This window comes from Ailuropoda melanoleuca, chromosome 1 (assembly GCF_002007445.2).
Source record: "Ailuropoda melanoleuca isolate Jingjing chromosome 1, ASM200744v2, whole genome shotgun sequence".
Classification (NCBI taxonomy): Eukaryota; Metazoa; Chordata; class Mammalia; order Carnivora; family Ursidae; genus Ailuropoda; species Ailuropoda melanoleuca.
Window position 1 is genome coordinate 134,030,984 of NC_048218.1, and position 21,912 is coordinate 134,052,895.

Sequence of the window (21,912 nt, forward strand, 5' to 3'; positions counted from 1 at the left end):
AGAATTACTATATTTTGAAGCAGATTATGTAGTTTTTAATTGAAGCCATATCACCTCCCTGAGTTCAGTTTGAGGCCGGTCAACTCCAGAAAAGCTGTACCTCAACATACATGATTAATATCGCTTTTAGAGATGTTTGCGTATAGCAGGCATATTCAAACAATCCAGAGTTTTAAGACTATCTCAATATTTTGGTGCGAATAGGAACTTAACGTGACTTTATTTCTAGGCTTGATTTATGCTTCAGTCTCTCTGAATCTGGATCTCTTGATTCAAAAAATATTTACCGAGTGGGTGTTGTGTGCCAGGCTTCCTGCTAGACACAGGAATATCATAAATATTACAATACCTAATTTAGAGAGTTTGTTGTAAGAATGGAGGCCACCAAATTTTTAAAGATACCAGCAGAGAGCTTAGCAAGCAAGTGGCAGTGTGACGTTGTGGCTCTTGTGGTTGTTTCGGTGTGTAGATTTTTTTGAAAAGATTGAGTAGAACCTGTCTGTATATTGTATGGGTATATCTAGACATACATATCTAGATGATAACGATCTATTGAGATATACGTAGCGTACAGATGCATCGGCAATCATGTCATAATAAAATGTGTAAGATAAAGCTCTGCCATAGCTTCTTTGTATTCCATAACACCAACGACAGCTTCTGGACCTCGGGGGGCAATGTAAATTACAGAATTCACAATGGCGTGCTGTTTCATGGGCAAGTAAGCCTCTGCTTTCGATAACAGTCGAAAATTGCACCTGCTTGCTGCAGGAAAATACTGAAGTGCAAAAGATAACTTGAATAGATGGCAATTCTTTTTTAAAATAAAAGAATTAAGCAGGTGAATGGTTCTTTTCCTATAATTTTTGTTGTTGCAAAGCAAGTAGGATATATTGATTATTTGAGACATTGCAAAAGAAGCAGTGTGTGCTTTCCTCAGAGGATATTGCCTCAGGTCTGTGTTACTTCCTTATCTGTAAAATTGGTTCCTTCAGGGAAAGTGTTATTTGGTTGAGCAAAGACTTCTTTTGTGACCTGTGCTGGTCTTTTTTCAGAGGGAGGAGGAAGTTAGTCCTCCTTTTTACTTAAATATAAGAGGTGGGTTTTTTTTCCTATAGAATATTTTGTAAATTTTCAAATGACTTTCTGGATAAAACAAATAAGAATGTTTCAATCAGAGAACATATCTCAATAACCTGATTGGTAGAAAAACAAACCATCTTCAATGAATTTTAGCTTTTCCCAAAATTCTGAAATTTTTGTTGCTTAGCATTTATAAAATTCATTTTAACTTTTGAGTGATGTGGAAAAAAAAATGTTAAAACCACCTGATAGTTTGAATTCTACAGTTTTTTTTCCCCCAGAGATTTTGTATTTTGTAATCAAAGTCAGGTTTCTTAAAAGTGAAAAAGCTTTGTCTAACAGTGGTGCTATCAGACTATCTTTGATGAATGAGTACGTTAAAGAAAATACTACCTGCACTAACTATTACTACAGAGTTTTAAGAGAATGAATATTCATAATCATTAGGGTACTAGTAGGAAGTTATTTACTGTAAATAATGGCACTTTTTTCTTATACTTGTTAATACTATTTGATCGCTAGCTCTAAATTTTTATTCTCTCACATAGGGAAAGGTTGAATCACTGTACATTTTAAGCCTTCTTTTTCAACAATCAATTCTCCCATGTCCCAATCCTTCATTTTACCTAACCCTTGAAAAAATCTTCAAGAAAAACCTACTGTCAACTATTTTTCTGTTTCTTTGGTTCTTTCTATGCTAATTTCTTAAAATGTTATATTGCCATTATAATTTATTGATGTTTTATTTTAGTGCATGAAGATTTAGCCTTCCTCATCCTTGCAACCTAGTTATGTTGCAATCTTGGTTACACTAATGTTTCATATTTACATTAACTTGACCAACATTGTTCACGTCTGAGACCATTTGGGTATTACATGGAGTTCTTTACCTAAATTTTTTTGTTTTCCCTCAAATTGTTAATTATTTTTATTTTACAGTTTGCTTAGCTTTCTGTGTACCTACCCCTAATTGTTTGTAAAGTATCCAAGAGTACTGATACCTCTTCATTTTTCACTTGGTCAGGCACGTCATGACTTCTGTCAATTTCTCCTTTCCCCTCCTGCGTGAACACCCCTCTCATCCAGATAGGTAGCATAAGAAGTAAAATTTTTGAGACCTAGCCTTCCCCGAAATGATTTTACTCAACCCTTATACTTGATGGATAGTTTGTGGATAGAATTTTAGGTACAATCCCTTCCACTTGGAATTTCAAGGGCATTACCCATTTTTCTCTATTTTTTAAAATGTCTACTTTGCTATTGAGAAATTATGTGGATTCCTGTCCTTCCTCTGTTCTATATAATACATTTTAATTAATTGTCTCTCTATATATTTGGAATCTTTTTTATATCTCTAGTTTTCTGAACTATTATGAGGTTGTTCCAGCTGTAAGTCTTTTTTCATTCCTTGTCTTTCCAATGTGGAGATTTATTTTCTTTGATTTGGGGGAATAATGTGCTGTATTTTGAATAATATTTATCTCTATTCTTACTATTTTTCATGGAATTATTATTAGAATTTGAATCTAGTAGCTTTATCATTTAATTTTCTTGTTTTAACAGTTATAAGTTAATTGATAATTTCCCTTCAGTGAGACACCAGTTTCACTGAAATGCTAATTCATAACTTCTGACCATGTTTTTTTTTCTCTCTCTCTCTCTTTCTTTAATTGGGCAAAATATGAGAGACCTTTAAGGAGACATTTACTTAGGTTAATAATCATTTGGTGATCACATATAAAATTTTTTTAGCCTATTCATTATTTGCTTGTTGCCTTTGCTTTTGATTCTTTTACCATATAAGTTTTATTGTTTTTCCTGCAGACAAAAACATCTATTGTTTCTTTGATGGTTTATGGATTTCCTTTAATGCTTAGAAAGCTACCCTGCAAACGCCACCAAGGTTAAATAGTCTCCCAAATTTCTTCAAATACTCATATTATTTTTAATTTTATCTCCTTAATCCAAATTACAATTACTGGGTATATGGTATAACCCAGTAGACTAACTTACTTTTCTTACAGAAGACAATTATGACACAACTCTTTGCAAAATGAACTTTTTCTACTAAATAAAAATGTCCATTTCATTTAAAACTTATAGTCATATTATCATATATACATTATGTTATTTCATTTGTGTACATGTCTATTTTGTTGATACAATAATGTTTTGGGTACAGTAATTTTATGGAAATTTTAAATGTCTGATAAACGAGATTTTAAAATTCTTTTGGGGCGCCTGGGTGGCACAGAGGTTAAGCATCTTCCTTCGGCTCAGGGCGTGATCCCGGAGTTGTGGGATCGAGCCCCACATCAGGCTCTTCTGCTATGAGCCTACTTCTTTCTCTCCCACTCCCCCTGCTTGTGTTCCCTCTCTCACTGGCTGTCTCTATCTCTGTCAAATAAATAAATAAAATCTTTAAAAAAAATAAAAAAATAAAATTCTTTTGGTAAGCTACATAGTGCCTGTAATGTAACTGATATTGATATTAGTTAATTGGCCATATGCATCAACTATAGTTGAATGCTTTCCTTTCCAATTATTACAGACCATCTTATAAATTTAAAATAGTTTTTCATGAAGTAGCTCTGTAACTATCAATATTAAGATAAAAATGTTACAAAGTACAATGGGCTAGAGTCAGATGACAGTAGATTATGTATTTGTAAATTTTAACCCAGACTGTTTAATTAGTTGCTATGTGACTTTGAGTGAATGGTTTCATTGCTCTGAGTCTCTGTTTCCATAACTATAAAGTTGAAATCATTATTTCCTATCTATATTCCTGACTGTTTTGTGACAAGTGAACCATATAATGTAAACACATTTAGAATAAAATAAATACTAAATATCTATTATATATATACATCTTTGTTATTAATTTTCTACAACTATGGTAAGAGAATGCTCTTGGCTTATTTTCATTACCTTCTGCTACACTGTAATGTTCTTATCTTGATTTAAGAGCTGCTCTCTGATAAATAAATCAGAGCACTAACTCCCATTGCAAGCATTTCAGGGACTTCTAGGCAAAAAAAAAAAAAAAAAACATTTAAAAAAAAAATTAAAAATTGCCATTAGAGATATTAATTTCTGAAAGTCTAAAATATTCTGGGCTTTAAGTTTGTCAATTGTCAGTTCTTTGATGTGTACTAAGGCTAAGAAATATCAACGCATCTTCCAGAAATTTACTGAAATTTTACTGGTCCATCAATACTCCAGAAATGAATCTGGCTCAGAGTAAAGACCTAGAATGTTTTTCATATTTCAATATTAGACTGCTTTTTAGTAGACACCTTCAATTTTACACTCCCAGTGAATACTACAGGTCCAGAAATCAGTTGCACTGATTTTAAACCCAGGCAGTTTAGGGAAATATGAACCTCAAGAGAGGGGAGGCAATCCTATACAACAGATCACATCAGAATTATTTGGGGGAAAGAGAGTAGCTTGAAATACTGTAATAATAGTATTTGGAAACAAACTGCAAAATGTAGGACCCTAAAAACATCTTTTTCATTGAAATGTCAGAGGTGAGGGGAAAAAAGATCATTTTAGAGAACATGAGTTTAAAAGGCTTGGGAAGAATTAGGTTAGCAGTAATCACTTACATGATACAGGTGACGATCGGAACAATGATAACCAGCATTTACTGACTATGAGCCAGCTACACTGCCAGGCACATTACACATTATTTCCATCACTCCCTGCAACACACTGGTCAGGTAGGTACCATTGTTATTCTGACTTTTGTAGATTAGGAACCAGAGACTTAGAGACTTCGAGAATTTCAGTAACTTGCTTAATATCACACATACAAAAATTAGCATGTCCAAATCAGCATATAAAGATATATCATATTGATGAATAAGAAAATATTATATGTATTGATGTCAATTACCCCAAAATTATATTAGAGTTTTAATATAATTTCAACAAATATTTATGTGGAATTTCCTTTGCTTCTCAACAAAGAGAGATTTAAAGTTCTTTAAAAAATTTTAAAAAATAAACAGGTAAGAACAGTCCAATTTTAAAAACTGAAAATAAAATTTGGATAATTAAATAGGTGTGGCAGACCCAAATAGACAGATATGCCAATAAAATATTCCAGAAAGCCCTTTTCTGCTCACAAAAAAGCAAACATATTCAATCCACTGAAAATAGTTTTATACTATAATGTGCATATGTTGGTCAATTTTTAAGCACAATTTGTGTATGGTAAGTAATCAAATGATACAAAATAACCCACTAATCACATTTCCCTTGATAACATCCTGACCTCAAAATTGAGATAAAAATCTAGTAACATCACATCTTAATGATTTTAACAAAACATCTACAATGGTAAGTATATTATAAATAAATTTTGTCCATCATCATCTTCAATAACACTGAACTTAAATAAAGATAAATTTTTATTTAAAAATTAAGTCCTTGAGTAAGAGATACAAACTTCTATTTATAAAATAAATAAGTCACAGCAATGAAAAGTACAGCATAGGGAATATAGTCACTAATATTGTAATCACATTATTTGGTGACAGGCAGTGACTACACACCGTGGTGAGCACTGAGTAATGTATAGAATTGTCAATATATAGAATTGTCAAATCATGATGATGTACACTTGAAACTGATACAACATTAAATGTCTGCTGTACTTTAATATTAATCTTATTACTGACTAACTCCTTGAAAGATCATTCTTGACATCAGTAAAATGAAGAGAATCAGGAAATTCCAGAAAATAAAAGAACTGATATACAGAAGACAAAAAAAAAAGACATTTCATATTTAATTTGAAATTTCCTTAGTCTAATTAGAAAGACAGCCTGAAGTAATGGAAATAAATGTCTAGAGGGTGAAATGAATTTATCTTCAGGGTCAAGATTATAACTATGATCTGAGTTGTAGGAACTCTACTAGGCAGTCAGAAGGACAAGGACTGGGGCACCTGGGTGGCACAGCGGTTAAGCGTCTGCCTTCGGCTCAGGGCGTGATCCCGGCGTTCTGGGATCGAGCCCCACATCAGGCTCCTCTGCTATGGGCCTGCTTCCTCCTCTCCCACTCCCCATCTCTGTCGAATAAATAAATAAATAAATAAATAAATCTTTAAAAAAAAAAAAAAGGACAAGGATTAAGTCACATTCCACACTGCAGCCCAGGGCTTATCCCAGTGCTGTCACAACAGGTGTTCACTAAGTATTTGCTGAGCAACCTGTGGGATGCCCTTAGAACAGCGGTTATTATGTTCTAACTGAGGGCCTTTCAGAGAGGTGTTATATTTTCCTCTTTGTGGGCTAATATTTAAACAACCCATGGAAAGAGGGAAAATTAAATGAATATTAAAAAAAATAGAAAAAATCTTTTAAAAAATCTTTAAAAAAAAGTCTCTCAAAATAGGATAACAAGATAGAGACTCCAACCCTGAGGCCTAGATTTTTATTGGTTTAATGCAGGAAGTCATTTCTGCTCTGCACTTGTTTCATGGGCTTTGTAAGACGTGTTCATTCACCTTAAAGGCACTCATACTAATCACCATTGGAGCTATGTAAAAAAATATATGTGTGTATAAAATAGACTTGAGATGTCAATTAAAATGAGATTGCTGTGGTCATTAGAGACTTTCATTATTTCTACATAAATTGTTATGCTTTTTCAACAGCAAAAAACCCCCGCTTCCAGTAAGATGTTGAATCAAACCTTGTTCTCTGTGCTACCCCCTGGCCCCTGCCTCCTTGGGTTAGCATTATTGGTGATGTGCTTTCACAGACTCAATTATTTGAAAGCATTTGTGGGTAGAGTTGAGCATGTTTCTATAATGGTAGAGGTTTATTTGTTCTGGCTCATTGAAAATGGAAATTGAGTGATTAAATTAAGGCTTCTAAAGATACTTGAGAAAATAAATGATGTATTAGGGTTATTTGTTTTTTAAATACATGCAGCCAGGCAAATTAAACCTCACACAAAGTGTGATTCTTAATGCCTGCTGCTAAAGCTTGTGAACCCCTGGTTTAGGAGAATAAATGGGTGAAGCCAGGCACCATATGTAATATACATGGATGTCTACCAACAAACAATAACACTATTAAATACATCTAATGAAAACAGTGTAGGAAAGGGCTGGATCATCTAATAAGGGTACTAGAGGGTTTTAATGTAAATTGGGAAAACACTTGTCATTACACCTGGGACGTCTAATTGACTTGATCTAAATTTTTAAGAGGAGTGGTCTTGTATAGCTCTTCTGAAGAGTGCATGACATTTTGTCAGTCTTGACTAATATCACTCTTGGATGGAATCCAAATGGCTCCCTTTATACTCACTTGTATTTATTTATTTACTTATTGATTAAAAGATTTTATTTATTTATTTGAGAGAGAGCTTAAAAGAGCGGGAGCCGGTGTCAGGTGGGGGGAAGGAGTGGGTGGCTGGGGAAGGACAAGCAGACTCCCTGCTGAACAGGAAGCCTGACATGGGGCTAGACCCCAGGACCCTGGGATCATGACCTGAGCTGAAGGCAGATGCTGAACAGACTGAGCCACCCAGGAGCCCCTGTATTCACTTTTAATTTAATAACAGCTACAGTGTAAGGGATGTTAATCACATGCCAAACACAGTGTTTATTTGCACTTTACATTGTGCACTTATTTAAATTGTGACAGTTCAACCAGTTATCAGCAGAGACAGTCCACAGGAGTATCACCATTTTTTACTACAACTTAGGTTGGAACTCCAGAACCTTTGATTGATCTCATATTCTGACCCACTGAGCATGAGATTAATCAGCATGAGATTAAAATTTATGAGTCACTGCGATAGGGGAGATGCAACATTATTGGAGAAAATGACTAAGTGGAAAATGATTTTTAAAAAAATCAGAATGCAGAATAAATAGGTTTACTCAATATGTAGAACAAGGACATGATTAGCATTTAAAAAATTTCTATAACAAGCTCCACATAGAATGTTAACCCCATAAAACATTACTTTTTGTCTTCTGCGCACTATAATTCCAAAACAAGAATAAAAATGTTATAAGAACAAACCGTCCAAGGGTGATTACTTAAAATCTAAGATACACTCTTGCTTTAAAGTATGCATAGCTTTGTAGATCAGTTTTCCTTGGAGTGGACCAAGGTGTGCATAAAACAAAGTGCTCCTGATGAAGAATTTAAAGGAGAAAAAAATCCAATCAAGAAACTAAATATTATGTCTAAAACCAAACTGAACTAATTCTGTTTTGTTTGTTTTCGTCGTTCTCCCACAGATTAGCTATATATGTTGACTGACAACAAAAGGAAAGTGAAAGCAATCCTCTGGATCGCTCAAAACAAAATGTGTATCATAAATATACCTGGATTACAGCACAGAGTTGATTCTGTATCATAAATATACCTGGATTACAGCACAGAGTTGATTCTGTATTTCTATGGGGACAAAACAAAATCTTGTATGTTAAATTGATGTTTTCTTCTTATCTGCTTAGAGTAATTAAATTCCTGTGTAATTTAATAATTTTCTCCCCACTCTATGGATTCTTTTATTTTTTAAAGAATTATTTATTCTGAGAGAGAGGGAGAGAGCATGGGCATGGGGTTGGGGAGGGACAGAGGGAGAGAGAGAATCTCAAGCAGACTCCCCACTGTCCGCGATGCCTGACACAGGGCTCGATTTCACGACCCTGAGTTCATGACCTGAGCGGAAACCGAAAGTCAGATGCTTAATCGACTGAGCCACCCAGGCACCCCTCTACATATTCTTTTCAAATTGTTTGTAATGATTCAATACTTATTGCAGATTTCTTCTCCATATTATTAGCAATCTCTTATATATCTCTTATAGTTGGACATATTCATGCTTAATTTCATACATATATGTAAATTATTAATTTGCTTATTGTCAAAATTTCAGAAGTAACTCAGTCAAAAATAATCTCTCCAAAATACTGTTACAAAAATGGCACATAACTCTAAATGACTCATATTACATTATGTATTCCATCTTATTCCCATCCTCAACCTCCAGCCCTCTGCTCAATAACTAATCTGAGATTAACTACTGATAAGAGTTCACTAAAATATAAACATACTGACTCACAAGTTTAAGTAAAATATAAAACAGCTTATGATTGGCTCCTTCTTGTTGGACTGATGGGAAAGAAGAAAGCAATATAAGGGTGAATAATTTTTATTTATTGACAGTTATTAACTTTTTTACTACAATAATTTTATCTATGAACTTTAAAAGTAAAATTAAGTAATTCAACTTTGAAAAAAGTGCACATGAATTACTTCCCTAATTACCTGAATTCTAGAGTCATTTGAAAATCAATGGGCATTATTTTCATATATTATTATATCATTTATTCATTCACTCAACAAATATTCTGTTTTTTAAACTAAAAACATGAAAAGCTTTATGTATTCAAAGGAAATGATTTAAAAACCATGAGGGAAATAAAAAGAAAAAAGAATCAATGAAACATCGTACTGTGCTCTTGCTGCTTGAAAAGATCCAAGACACCGAATTGATTCAATATTAACCAAAGTCCCTGACAGATGGCATATAGAAGTTCAACAAACATTCTGGAAGCGACTTTATGGGTGAGGCTTTCTGCTAAGTGCTGTGCCACCAGGATGACTAAACCATAGCTCTAGTCCAAATGTTGTTCAATTTTACAGAGAAGACAGACATAAAAATAGGTACATTCAAGTCAAAGAACAATGATAACAAAATATGCAAATTATGGTGTAAACAGGAGTAGATTTGGTTAGTGGTAGAAGAGCATAGGAGGAGAGGAAGGCAAAATCTGGAAGAGGGTGAATTAAGTTCAGGACATATGGAATCTGATTCATTCATGGGATCTCCGGGCAAAATATTGCACTGGCCCTGCACCTCTGGGCCCTTAGGTGCATTCCCCAGCTTCTCCTTGCTCTCCTATCAGGGTAGCTGTCCCCTTGGATGTTTCCCAGGCTCCCCTGGCAGTTGGCTTCCAGCGGGATTTGATCAGGCATTGGCAGAGATTGGAGAATGGGAAGAAGGAAGTAACCAGGGTATCTCTCCCCATCCTCATCTATCTCCGCATCTATTTCTGGCATTCATTGTTTCTTTAGCTTGTCTCCTGCTCCCTGCAATTCAGGCTTGCCCTGGTTTCAGCTCTCAGGGACAGTCGCCTCCTCTGCCACCTCACTAGTTCTGCTAGTTCACTGCCACCTGCTCAGTTTTTCAGGGAGACCATGAATATGTAGTCATTGCCAGCCATCAACTTCCTCTATTTTAAATATTCAGAGTGGTTTCCATTTTCTTGGTTGCACACAAATGCCTGGCAGACATGAACTATTGGAGTCTGAATTCCAGGGAGTCTGGAGGGTAAATTTGGGACTAATCAACATAGAGATGAGAATTGCTGAGTTTATGCAGAGAGTGAGTATGTAAAATGATGGGTAGATTGAGGGTGGAATCCTGGGTAAAATGGCAACAGATAAAGAAAACACAGTCTTGAATGAACCTAAAGAAAAACTTTTAGTAGAATCAGAAAAATGTGATATCTACTAACCCACAAGGAACCTTGGTATCATTAGTATCCAGCATTTGCCAGAAGAGGTTTCTGAAGATAGATCAGGTCACCAGTTAGGTAATAGGACCAGATTTGAAATCCAAATCTGGGTTTCCTATTTCTTTATCTAGTGTCTTTGTGATACGGGGCCATTAATCATTCTTTTTCACAGCAGGTGCTTTGGCATCATTCACTTGGGTTCAAGTTACTTGCTCTTATCTTGTGTGATATTTGCACCTCAGTTTCTTCTTATGTAAAACCAGTATATGGTATTATTTACCTTCATAGGTAATTTTAAGAATTAAATGAGATAATATGTGAAAAGTACTTAGAATACTATAAAGTAATGAAGATAGTTGAAATTATTGAGAGGCTGTACAATCCGAGAAGGATAACAGTGCTGTCAGATCTTATCACAATATAATGAAAGATAAGCTAGTTGTTGTGCACATTATAGATACTGAATATGTGTCTGCTGAAGTTAAAGATTTTCTTGCATTTTGTAATACATTTACTGTTTGTTTAATAAAACCAAGTTTAAGTTCAAATTGGGTTTTCACTTTGTAAGTTACTTTAATAAATTTTTTCCCTGTAAAATGATCTTTATACCATTAGTTTCTTCTGAGCTCCATGCATTTAAGAATTTCAATTTTAAGTAAAGTTTCATGATTTATTTTCTGTTTGCGCGGTATTTTAACAAAAATTTTAAAAATCTCAACAAGATATTTATTTTTCCTGACAAAGTCTCCTGAGTCTCTCTCATGTCATCCTTCTCACTCTTCTTTTTTTTTTTTTTTAAGATTTATTTATTTATTTATTTATTTGAGAGACAGTGAGAGAGAGAGCACAAGCTGGAGGAGGGGCAGACGCAGAATGAGAAGCAGGCTTCCCACTGAGCAGGGAGCGTGATGTGGGCTTGGTCCCAGGACCCTGGGATCATGACCTGAGCCGAAGGCAGACACTTAACAGACTGAGACACCCAGGCGCCCCTCTTCTTTCTCTTTTTAATTTTCAGTACCCCAAAGTACTTAAATATAAATCAAGAAATTGGGAAACTGTTAAACGAAATTACAAAGTAATTCTAATCAACTAGGTAACATAGAGAATGGTGCCATACTTCCTAGTGTTGTTGCCATTAGCATTTAGCAATTTACATTTATATTCAAAGAGGAACAAATGAAACACTTGTAGTGTATCACGTAGATTCAACCAAAATCCAAAATTGTAAATTTTACCTTACCTTCCGGGTCTGCTGTTCCCACTCCTACTCCCGGCTGTTTCACAGGCTCCTGCCCATTCTGTCCCATTTTCCCTCTGTTTAAAAAGAAAATAAAAGGTTATCTCTTTAGTTACACTCTCCTAAATGCAAATGGGAAGACCAAGTTCACACACAAAAAAATAGAATGACATTATATATTCAGACTTGAAATAAAGTGCTTGAATGGCAAGTATAAACACAATAAATTGCTCTGTATCGTGTTAATTTTAAAATCGGGGCTTGTTTATTATTTCTCCTTAGTCCGAACATAATAGCTCAAAATTCAGTGTCTCATTTGTTGACTCATTTATCAAAGGTCAGACTATCATGAAATTTTTAAATTTTGTTTGAGAATCGGGGTGTTGTTGTTTTTTCCATTTAACTCAGAAGAGTTTTTCTATCTGTATGTTTTGTTACGATGACTTGTACAGACCCTTCGGTGAGAAGGGAAATGTTGAATTAAATAACTTACAAGAATAGTATTGTAATAACAAAGATTTTTATTTCACTTAGTGACTTTCAGATCCTGTCGTGTTTTCAACTGTGTGTAGCATATTGGTTTTTGAAGTCAGACCTACTGGCCTCTGCCTCTGGCTTCAGTTATTTCATGTTATATGTCATCTAAGGCAAATCTACTTAATCTGGTGAATCTATTTCTCCTTTTGTAATATAAAGATAGTAACACTAGCTAGCTTTTGGGTAGGAGGAAATCATGGAAAATGTATATACCGTACTTACCACAGTGCCTAAAACATCATAAAATTCAATAAATAGAAAGTATTAATAGGTAGGTATGAACATAACGGCTTTAGAATTCAGCCAACTAAAACTACTCTTTGAGTTTCAGACTTGAACTTTCTAGAAGGCCAAATCGATGAAGAATTCATGATACTCTGAGCGCTGTGTGTTCAGAATATTGATACCGTAACAGCCCAAACACCATAAGCTACTTCTTACTTTTTCAGTAAGAGAAAATGCTACATGGCAAAGAAAAGATTTTGGCATTGCCTTTATACATACTTATATAAGATGTTCTAAAACGATGAAATAAAAACACCTAAGTTTTAAAAAGGGTGTTTGAACAAAAGAATGCCTCGATACTATACTTTCTAGACAATAATTCTAACACAGCAGGATTTGCTAACAATTAATTCTTACTTGCACAAAAATATTTGCTTTGCTGAATTTGCTGAGAATGTAATCGTATTTCTTTCTTAAGAATCCAATTACATCTTACTTGAAAACTACTCTAAAGACCCTCTTACCATTCTACAGAGATGGTTCTGCACATAATGAAAGATGAATAGATATAAACTCAGATATTATTTTATCTTGAAAGCCATTACATTGCTCCACTATGACGATTCTAGGTCAAAAGTTTAAAGACAAATTTTTATCAAGTGAGAAGGACATGCAAAAATGTTAGAAATCATATATATAACTTATATACATATAGATACAGTCTGTGTCTGAACATATACCAAAAAAGTCTTGATTAAGCAATAAAAGGAACTTCAATTTGTGTAATTGCTTCAATGAGATTCAATACAAGTAGACAATAAATTAAAAAAATATAACTCTGCTCTGTTCTGATCAGAGAGAAAAGCTTAATAACTCTTACCATGAGCAACACACTATGTCTAGCAGAGGGAACCAAACATCTTATTACTGATCAAACTCAAATGAAAAAGAAAATCATTTTAGGAGTGTTCATCTAACAGACGAGAGTACTGAAAAATTACTCTTCTATATATGTCAAATTTTAGTAAGTAATTATAATTTTTAGAAACAGTAAAATTTGGGTAATTTTTTATTTGATCTCAAGTCCTCAGTTTCAAATTTTAATGGTATCTGATACTCAGCGGCAGTCTTTGTTTCTAATGGAAACTGATTTTAAAGTTAGGTACACAGGCAAAATGCTCGTAAGAGGCATCTTTAAGATCCTACAGGTACTCCTGCAGCATCATGAAGCTAAATGAAATATGAAGGAAACGTGACTGTGGCTCATGTGAAGGATACAATTTTACTTAATTCCCATGACATAATCTTCAGCTCAGAGCATGCAGACTACACAGTTTATAATTTATATTTGTTAATCAATCATCAGTAATTATTGAACTCTTATGTTAGCCTAAGCAATAAGACACAAAAGGGAGTATAAAAAAACCTCAAATACTCCTTTAGAAAAGAGAATTATCTTTGTGCTCTTATGGCAAAACAATGGTGTGTCCAAGGCAGTTTTGAAAGGCTTTGGGGAAAAACAAAATTGGAATGTGGTATGTATGTAAAAAATCCATAATCTAGTTCCACTACAGATACTCAGATATTGAGGAAATAATGTGCTTTTTCCCTGGAAGTTTTAACTTTATCATCAGTGTTATATTATTTGAAATGTATGGATAAATTGGAAGGATATTAAGTGATGTGTAGTTAAAAAAATCACAAACTTATATGATATTCACAGTCTAGAGAGAGAAATGTAATGAATTTGCTGAAATTCTCCTTTATACAGGATCATCAGAGACAGAGGACTAATGAGATCAGACTCCTTTTAGAAGTAATCTCCAAAAAAACCCCACCACTAATTAAATATAAATAATTATTGAATCCATAGCCTAAGTCTTAAAAAAAAAAAAGATGGGCAGGTCATCCAACATACAATAATTTAAGTAGGAAAAATATAACTTGAAAATTACAAAATATAAGACATTTTTAACTGGATAAACCCCTTTTTGCCATTATTTTGCTTCTGTAATCTGGGCCATTATATAAATATTGGGCCCAGATCAGGGGTCTGCAAACTTTGCAGCGAGCCAGACAGGGGATGGGTTGAATGGTCTCTGTACTCAGGTCTGCCTCTATAGTGCAGAAGCGACATTAGGCAACACATAAGCAAACGGGTGTGGCTTCCAATAAATATTTATGGACACTGAAATTTCAATTTCACATAATTTTTATGTGTCACAAAATGGGATTGTCTGTTTTTTTTTACCCCCAAACATTTAAAATGCAAAGGCCATTTTTAGCTCACAGACCTTGCAAAGCTAGATTTGCCCTGACCTAGATCCTGGAGATGGGTGGCTCAATGATGTTTTTTCAAAACCTGGAAAACTAGTTCCTTGGGAGGAGGAGAAGGAAAGGTTGGAAAGTTTAGATTTTAATAATGGAACAGACATAACCTACATATGTAGCTTGGATGCTGCTAACTTTTGCCACCAACATGACTCAGCCCATCCTAACACATCCTAAACACAATCTGCTTTCATTTTGCATTCGATCTGCAATATCATTTTCTTGAGGCTTAACATATTACAAATGAACTTTATTCCAAGATTACCTACTGGGAGCCCTTGTATTACTTGATATTTGTTCCAGAAAATATGGAAACACTTCAAAATCTTCCATTTTAATTGTGGTAAGATTACTGAAAAGTCTCTATGAGGAGCCCAATGTGTTATCTATCTCAAAAATGATATATGAGCTCTTTAAATATGTTTAAATCTCCTTTGATTCAAAGTAAATTAATCTAAGTTTATCTCAAACACCAATAATATTTGTGTTTGGTCATTATGGGATTACCGCATCAATGGACTATTGCTGCTGAACTTCATTTAGTTATTCTTGTAGCAGTTTTTCTAATAAATACAGATTGCATTGATTAAATAGTCCTGGAAGTGACTAGCATTCATTCTTAGAATTAACTAAATTAATCCAATCTTTCCTGAACAGTCTATTTTCTAAGTGGGCATCAACAGTTGAAATGCTTCAGGAACCATGAGTCAGAACTGGATAATTATCTAGTTATTTCCTGTTAAGTGTTAAGAAAAGCTTACTCATGATGCTGTTAACTTTGTAGTGGGGGAAAAAAAAGAAAAGAAAAGAAAAGAAAAAATGCACACTTACATCCTTGGAATAGGAAATAGATTAGTGTCCCCTGCAGTGCTGCTGCTTCCTTCACTGTCCACGCTATACCCACTGCCAAAGCTGCTGACCGAGGAGCCGGTGGACACGGAGCTTTCCGCAGGTCGGTGGTTGGTAGGCTTTGCTGCATGGTGTGGGAAGAGTCAACACCACAGTCAATCAATGAAACTCCCTCCCATTGATCTCCAAATGCATAATTATACGTTTTCTTCATTTACATGGATAATGAAACAGTTCTAGCAAGAACTCCACATTTCTTAATCTGCCTTTCATTTTCTCTTCCTTACTCAATAATGTGCTGTGGTAACACTAAGTACTTGATTATTTTATTGGACACAGAGGTAAAAAACAAAAAAACAAAAAACCACGATTGTTTCTGGGGATAAACCATCAGATTTTTAGACTGAGTTAAATAGTATGTAACTATTTATTACTATTATCATTATTATTGGTTCTCTTTGTGGTTTATTTGTACAGTATTACAGTGAGGACAAACAAATACGAATTTTGGCTATTTCACAGAGAATGGAGTTTAGAAAGACTTGGGTAGAGAGAAATAGCAAGATAAGGGAAAATTTCTTTTCTATATTAACTAATAATCTGTTTGTCTCCTGTGAAGATGCAAAATAGAACAGATGGTTTCAAGAAGTGACTGGAGGATTCTGTGCTTGTTTGTATGTATCTCTAACAACTATCTCCAGCAGGTTTTTCAATTTGAAGATCTTTGTTTCCCCTTCAGCATTTCTTCATTTATGATTGGGACTTGTTTCAATAATTCCTTAAGTTTGAGTTTTTTGGATAAAGCATCCATATTCCCACTGAAACATTCTAATTCTGTGTTGTTTAATGTACTAGGAGTACAGTACCAATATTGTTAGTGGAGTTCTAGATCATAGGAGATTTGGGGGGAAATTTTGATGCAAAAAACAGAAGAGAAAGCAAGTGTTTCCTCTTCTTTTGTGGAGAGGAGTTTTTCTAGGCAAATTTTAAAAATTATTATGTCTTTTGCCACATGGTCAGAGTTTAAGAGCATGAGCTTTGATCAAACTGACAGGATTTGGAATCCTAGCTCATTCTGGAGTAAATCTAAACAGTTTCAGTTTTCGCATTTGAAAATAATGGGTTCAGTAACTCATACCTCAACTCATAAGATTGTGACCATGGGAAGTGAGATAAAGCAGGAGCTCAGTTACTTTCTCCTCCCCATCTTGTGATTTTATTTGTCATACCCCCAACCTCTTCGGCAGAGTTTTCCTATTCATCACTGCTCCCTAGTGTCTTTGAGCATACCTAGCCCTTGTCAATGAATTTGACTCGATTTTCTTTCCCACTCTAGATATGTTCTGGGATACAAAAATACTAGGAGTCTGTCTCTTCTATAAATACACCTGTGTTCAATCAGGAGTTTCTTAAGTTGTTGGATAGATTCACACTGTGGGTGATTCATTGATAATCATTTAATGATTCTAAGATATCTACATTTTCCTTAAAGAGATGTATATAAACACAGTGACTCTTAATCTGGTGGAATTTTAATAAAACCAATACATCAAATGATGGGAAAAACACAGACATTGTGAGGGAAACAACTTGAGGACAGGAAATACACGATCAGGGTAATCAGGATCAAGTCTTGCAAAGGTTTTGGCTTTTCCCCACTTCCCCACTTATTCCATTTCAGGACAACAGATTCTCTAAAGTCACCAGGAATTGTTATAATATCTATGCCAGTGATAGCCAGAACACTTTCTCAGAATAGAGAAATAAGGAAGAAATGTTGGTCAATAACATAGCAGGTTATCTGTAAGTTGGGACTAGCTATTTAGAAAAAGGCTTGAATATTGTTAAATAAGCAGTACCGATGAATTACTAGTAACCCATAGTAGACTTGAGGAAACAGAACAATAGTTATAATGTTTGATATTTTCTATGTAGAAGAAACCCAGATGGTGTATTTAGTGTTAACTTAAGAACTTTTTAAAAGGATAACTTAAAAAAATTTAAGGATATATGACTATGATATAAAATTATGAACATTTATAAAGTAAATTAAACTGTATAATCAAACATATAATGAGTCAGATTAGTCAACTGGTTGTAAATAAGGGAGGCTGCCATACTTTTAGATTGGCCTTATATAATCTAATCAACAGTATTGTTAATATTTTTTAGTATGATATTGAATGAAACACTTTAATACCATCAACTGGAAAGTGTCAATATACTATTTTCAAAAACAAACCTTAATTCATATACGCTAATTTTTAAATCAACTCACTTTTACTAGATTAAAACAATATTCAACCCAGAGCAATCTCACAATGCATCAAAACAGCTATTATAACAGAGCTGTCTTATTTAAATTTCAAAATATTCAATCTTTTCTTTGTGAACTTTGATTTTACCTGATGCAATTTCTAGTTTTACTCCTCTTCTGGGAAATTTGAGATGTGTATAGAATGTAAAACAATATAACAAGAAGAAAGGAACAAGGCTAGAAATAAATTTAAGGAGAGTTTTTCATCTTGTCTAGGTGAATAGAAATCTCATTGAGAAAGCCTGTTCAAGTGCTGTAGATTTAAATGCAAACAAATAATATTTTATAAGAAATATAAAAAGAAAACCAAATCTAGAGAACATGTACATATATTGTAATAAGTCTAAGTCTAGCTAATATATTTGGAAAACAAAATTATGTGTAAGTTTGAGCCTAAAGAAACTCCGGGCAGTTAGAAGTTAGGTGAACAATTCACATACATCGAGATGTTTGGCATTATCTTATCAAAACATCTGGTGCTCAACTGTTTTTTTTTTTCCCCCAAATCTGGTATGGAAGTGTGACATACAGAGAGCCTGACGTCTGGTTGTTTTTAAAAATGAATTCAATTAAAACTGTAGAAGAGACTTTGCTTTTTTCTAGGCTATATCTACATATCATAAAATGCAATTAAATATACAGAAATGCAGAGGTTTTGATAAACTGGTACTAAAACCCCAAGTATTTTAATAGTTCTTTATCAGACGCTTGAAACAATGCATATATTTACTAATTTCTCTCTCTTGAAACAGTCTCCAAATAAGAACATATCAATTCTCTTACATTGAACTAAACCTGCATTATCTCAAATATCTTACTGAATAAAGTGCTTTTATGACTTGATATTAGAGGCTAGATTGCAATGTCATTTCAAGACATCTCATGATTTTGGTCACATTCTTTAGTTTGCCTCTCAAAGTCCTTAACCATCTGCTTCTTGCCAAATGCATCTCCCGTCATTCTCCTTTTTCACGGAAGCCCACTTAGACCATTCATGCTGACTCCCTTTGGTTTGGCTTTTTTTTCTCCTGAGCTGTAGCTGGGCCCGTTCTTCCAATTTTGTTATGCCTTTCTCTGCCCCTGTCACTTTCTCATACCGAAATTGTACTTGTCTGTTAAGGCCCAGCTCCGATTGCACCTGCTCTGTGCATTTTCTGCATCTTGCCCCTCAGAAGCCAACTCTCCTTATCTGTACTCTCCTAGCACAAGATCACAGGTCTGTTTCTGCAATGACCACTTTCTATCTTTGGTTGTGGCTCTCACATTCATGTTGCTGTTGGAAGCCGAGCCTGTGTTTTTGCCATGGTAGTCTTCTCAAAAGCTTATCCTAGAACTACGCTGAAGCAATATTTAATGAAATAATAAAATCAATAATTATTTCCCTTAACCACACAACTGAAACATCAAATGATTTAGTAGATATTTTACTTTTTATACAGCTGTGTGCACTATGCAAATTATAAATCTCTCATTACCAACATCACTTGATGTAGGAGGGTTATTTTTTTTCCTCCATGTTTTGTCAAGGAAACTTGGGGCAATGGAATTTCTTTTTGTGTAGCTTTAAAAACAGAAATGCAACTTTAATCTGTCATATTGTAGAGAAAAATGTGATCACTCAATTAGATGTTTTCTTTTCTCAATCCCTCCAAAACCAGTTTAATTGAAAGGAATATTTAATGATAACACACTAAACACGGGAGTGCATAGTTTTGTGAATTTTTTTAAACAGCTCATAACAGACCTTTGATATTTTATATATGCATTTAAATTGGAATGACAATGAGAAATAATATGTATAATCACATTCCACGGGAGAACAAGAGGGTGTTCTTACAGACATTAGTATTTGTGCTGGTTCCAAATCTGGATATACAGACAACTGGTGAACTCTGGTTTATATTTAAATATAATAATATTTAAAAACAATGTTATTTTAAAATAATATTTTAAAACATTAAAACTAAATATGACTTTCCATAGACTTATGATTCCTAATTAATAATTTAAAACTGTTCTACCTTTGCTTTATTCTCTTTTAATTAGAGTTTCAGAAATCATGCACCTATTATGTTTGAATATATCATATGCCTGTGTATTGCACATGAGAAATGTTTCTTTTATGAGGAATTGAGGTTTACTTAATAATAAAATGCATTTTGGAAGCCTACTTTTTTGTGTCCACTTTCTTTTTTGACTCCTATTTGTACTATCAAGTAGCAACTAGGAGAAAGAACGTATCTCATAAATATATGATGGAATAAGCCCACTCCTGTAGAGAGGGTTCCTGTACCCCAGAGGAATAAATCCTAGAGTGTTAAATCATTTCCATACTTGATTATTGAAGGGCCATTTCAAGTAAACACATTTTACCTTCTGTGAGGCAATTCAACCTGTTTTAAATTATTTTTTGACCTCTTCATTTTCTGCAGATGCTAGATGGTTAGACATCATTTTGTTTTATTACTCTACTGTGGCTAACCTTAATTAAACTTGGTAGTATCTTTTTGACTGCACATCTGTCTTCAAATTAGTTTTCTCTGTTGGGTTTTTTCCCCTTCAACCATACTTAAAAACGCAGAACTATCACTGTACCTACCACACGATGGCAGCACTGGGCTCACAGTCCGAGGATCAGAATTGTAGACTTGACTTTCTAAAATTGTGGAACCATGGAAATTAAAAGGTGATAAGGACTCTAGAGATAGTCCGCTCCAGAACCATCATTTTGCCTATAGAAAAACTAAGCCCTGGAAAGATTAAGTGATTTGTTCCGTGTCACACACTAATCAATGAGAGAAAGAAAAGAAAAACTAAAAAGTGCTAATCCACTTTTCTGTCTCATCCAATTGTCTCAAAGTGAGACTGTGAGGTCTCTGCCTACCTCCAAATTCCAGGCTTGGGATGCAGGACACGGCCTCGTTGCCTGTGATGTTCTATCACTGGTTTAAATCCTTGGTCCAGCTCAAAGATATATCCAAATATTTTAGGAGTAATTTATAATGTTCGTAGTCTATAATTTCCCAAATTACTTGGTTGATATAATATTCATATTATCTTCATAGATCAAAATTAAATCAGTCATTAATTATTTTGTTTATTTCAATAGCTTAATGATGGAACAGAAATAACTGGCTATTTTAGATATTATGTATTTATAGTATATTATGTATTTATAGCATATATATATATGCTATATAGTATATGTATGTAGACACATATATGTGTCTACATATATGCATTTTTTTCTTTTGGTAGCTTTAACTTAGCTGGACATTACTTTGGTGACCTTTTCTACCTTTTTCCCCACTACCTATCTTTCACTCTATCTTTCTCTCTCTTCTTACAGCTATTGTTTTTCTGGTTGTTATTTTTACTAATGAGATTTTGTAGTTTTATCTAATTTGTTGATTTGCTTTGGATGTGAACCTGAAAAGGTCAGATTCTAAGGTCCATTGTTACCAGCGTTATTTGGTAGGTTTTCCCTTGAATTAGGTCCAATCACATTTTTTATGTTCCCTATGACAGTTTAGGGGTATTAAAATGAAAAAGGACTTTAGAAATTTAATATTTTTTTTAATATTACTTCAGGATATTCATTATCCGATTTGGAAAAATTTTAAAGAAATCAGGCAAAAAAATGGCATAGGTAGTTTCAATAGCTACTTGTAGGAGTTTCCACATACTTCCAAATTACAAGTTTTTACAAATGAAAGTATTGAAAACAGCTCAGATTTCTATGTCATTTCTTTAAAATGGCAAATTACT

General features: G+C 34.0%; 1 protein-coding gene across 1 annotated transcript in view; it reads right to left on the minus strand.

The window, feature by feature from the left end:
* The window catches only part of PCLO (piccolo presynaptic cytomatrix protein), a 378,386-nt gene that overhangs the window by 27,569 nt on the left and 328,905 nt on the right, over positions 1-21,912 (minus strand). Inside the window, 2 exon segments of the mRNA XM_019798053.2 lie at positions 11,889-11,962; positions 15,810-15,951. Coding sequence (XP_019653612.2) covers positions 11,889-11,962; positions 15,810-15,951 — 216 coding nt within the window.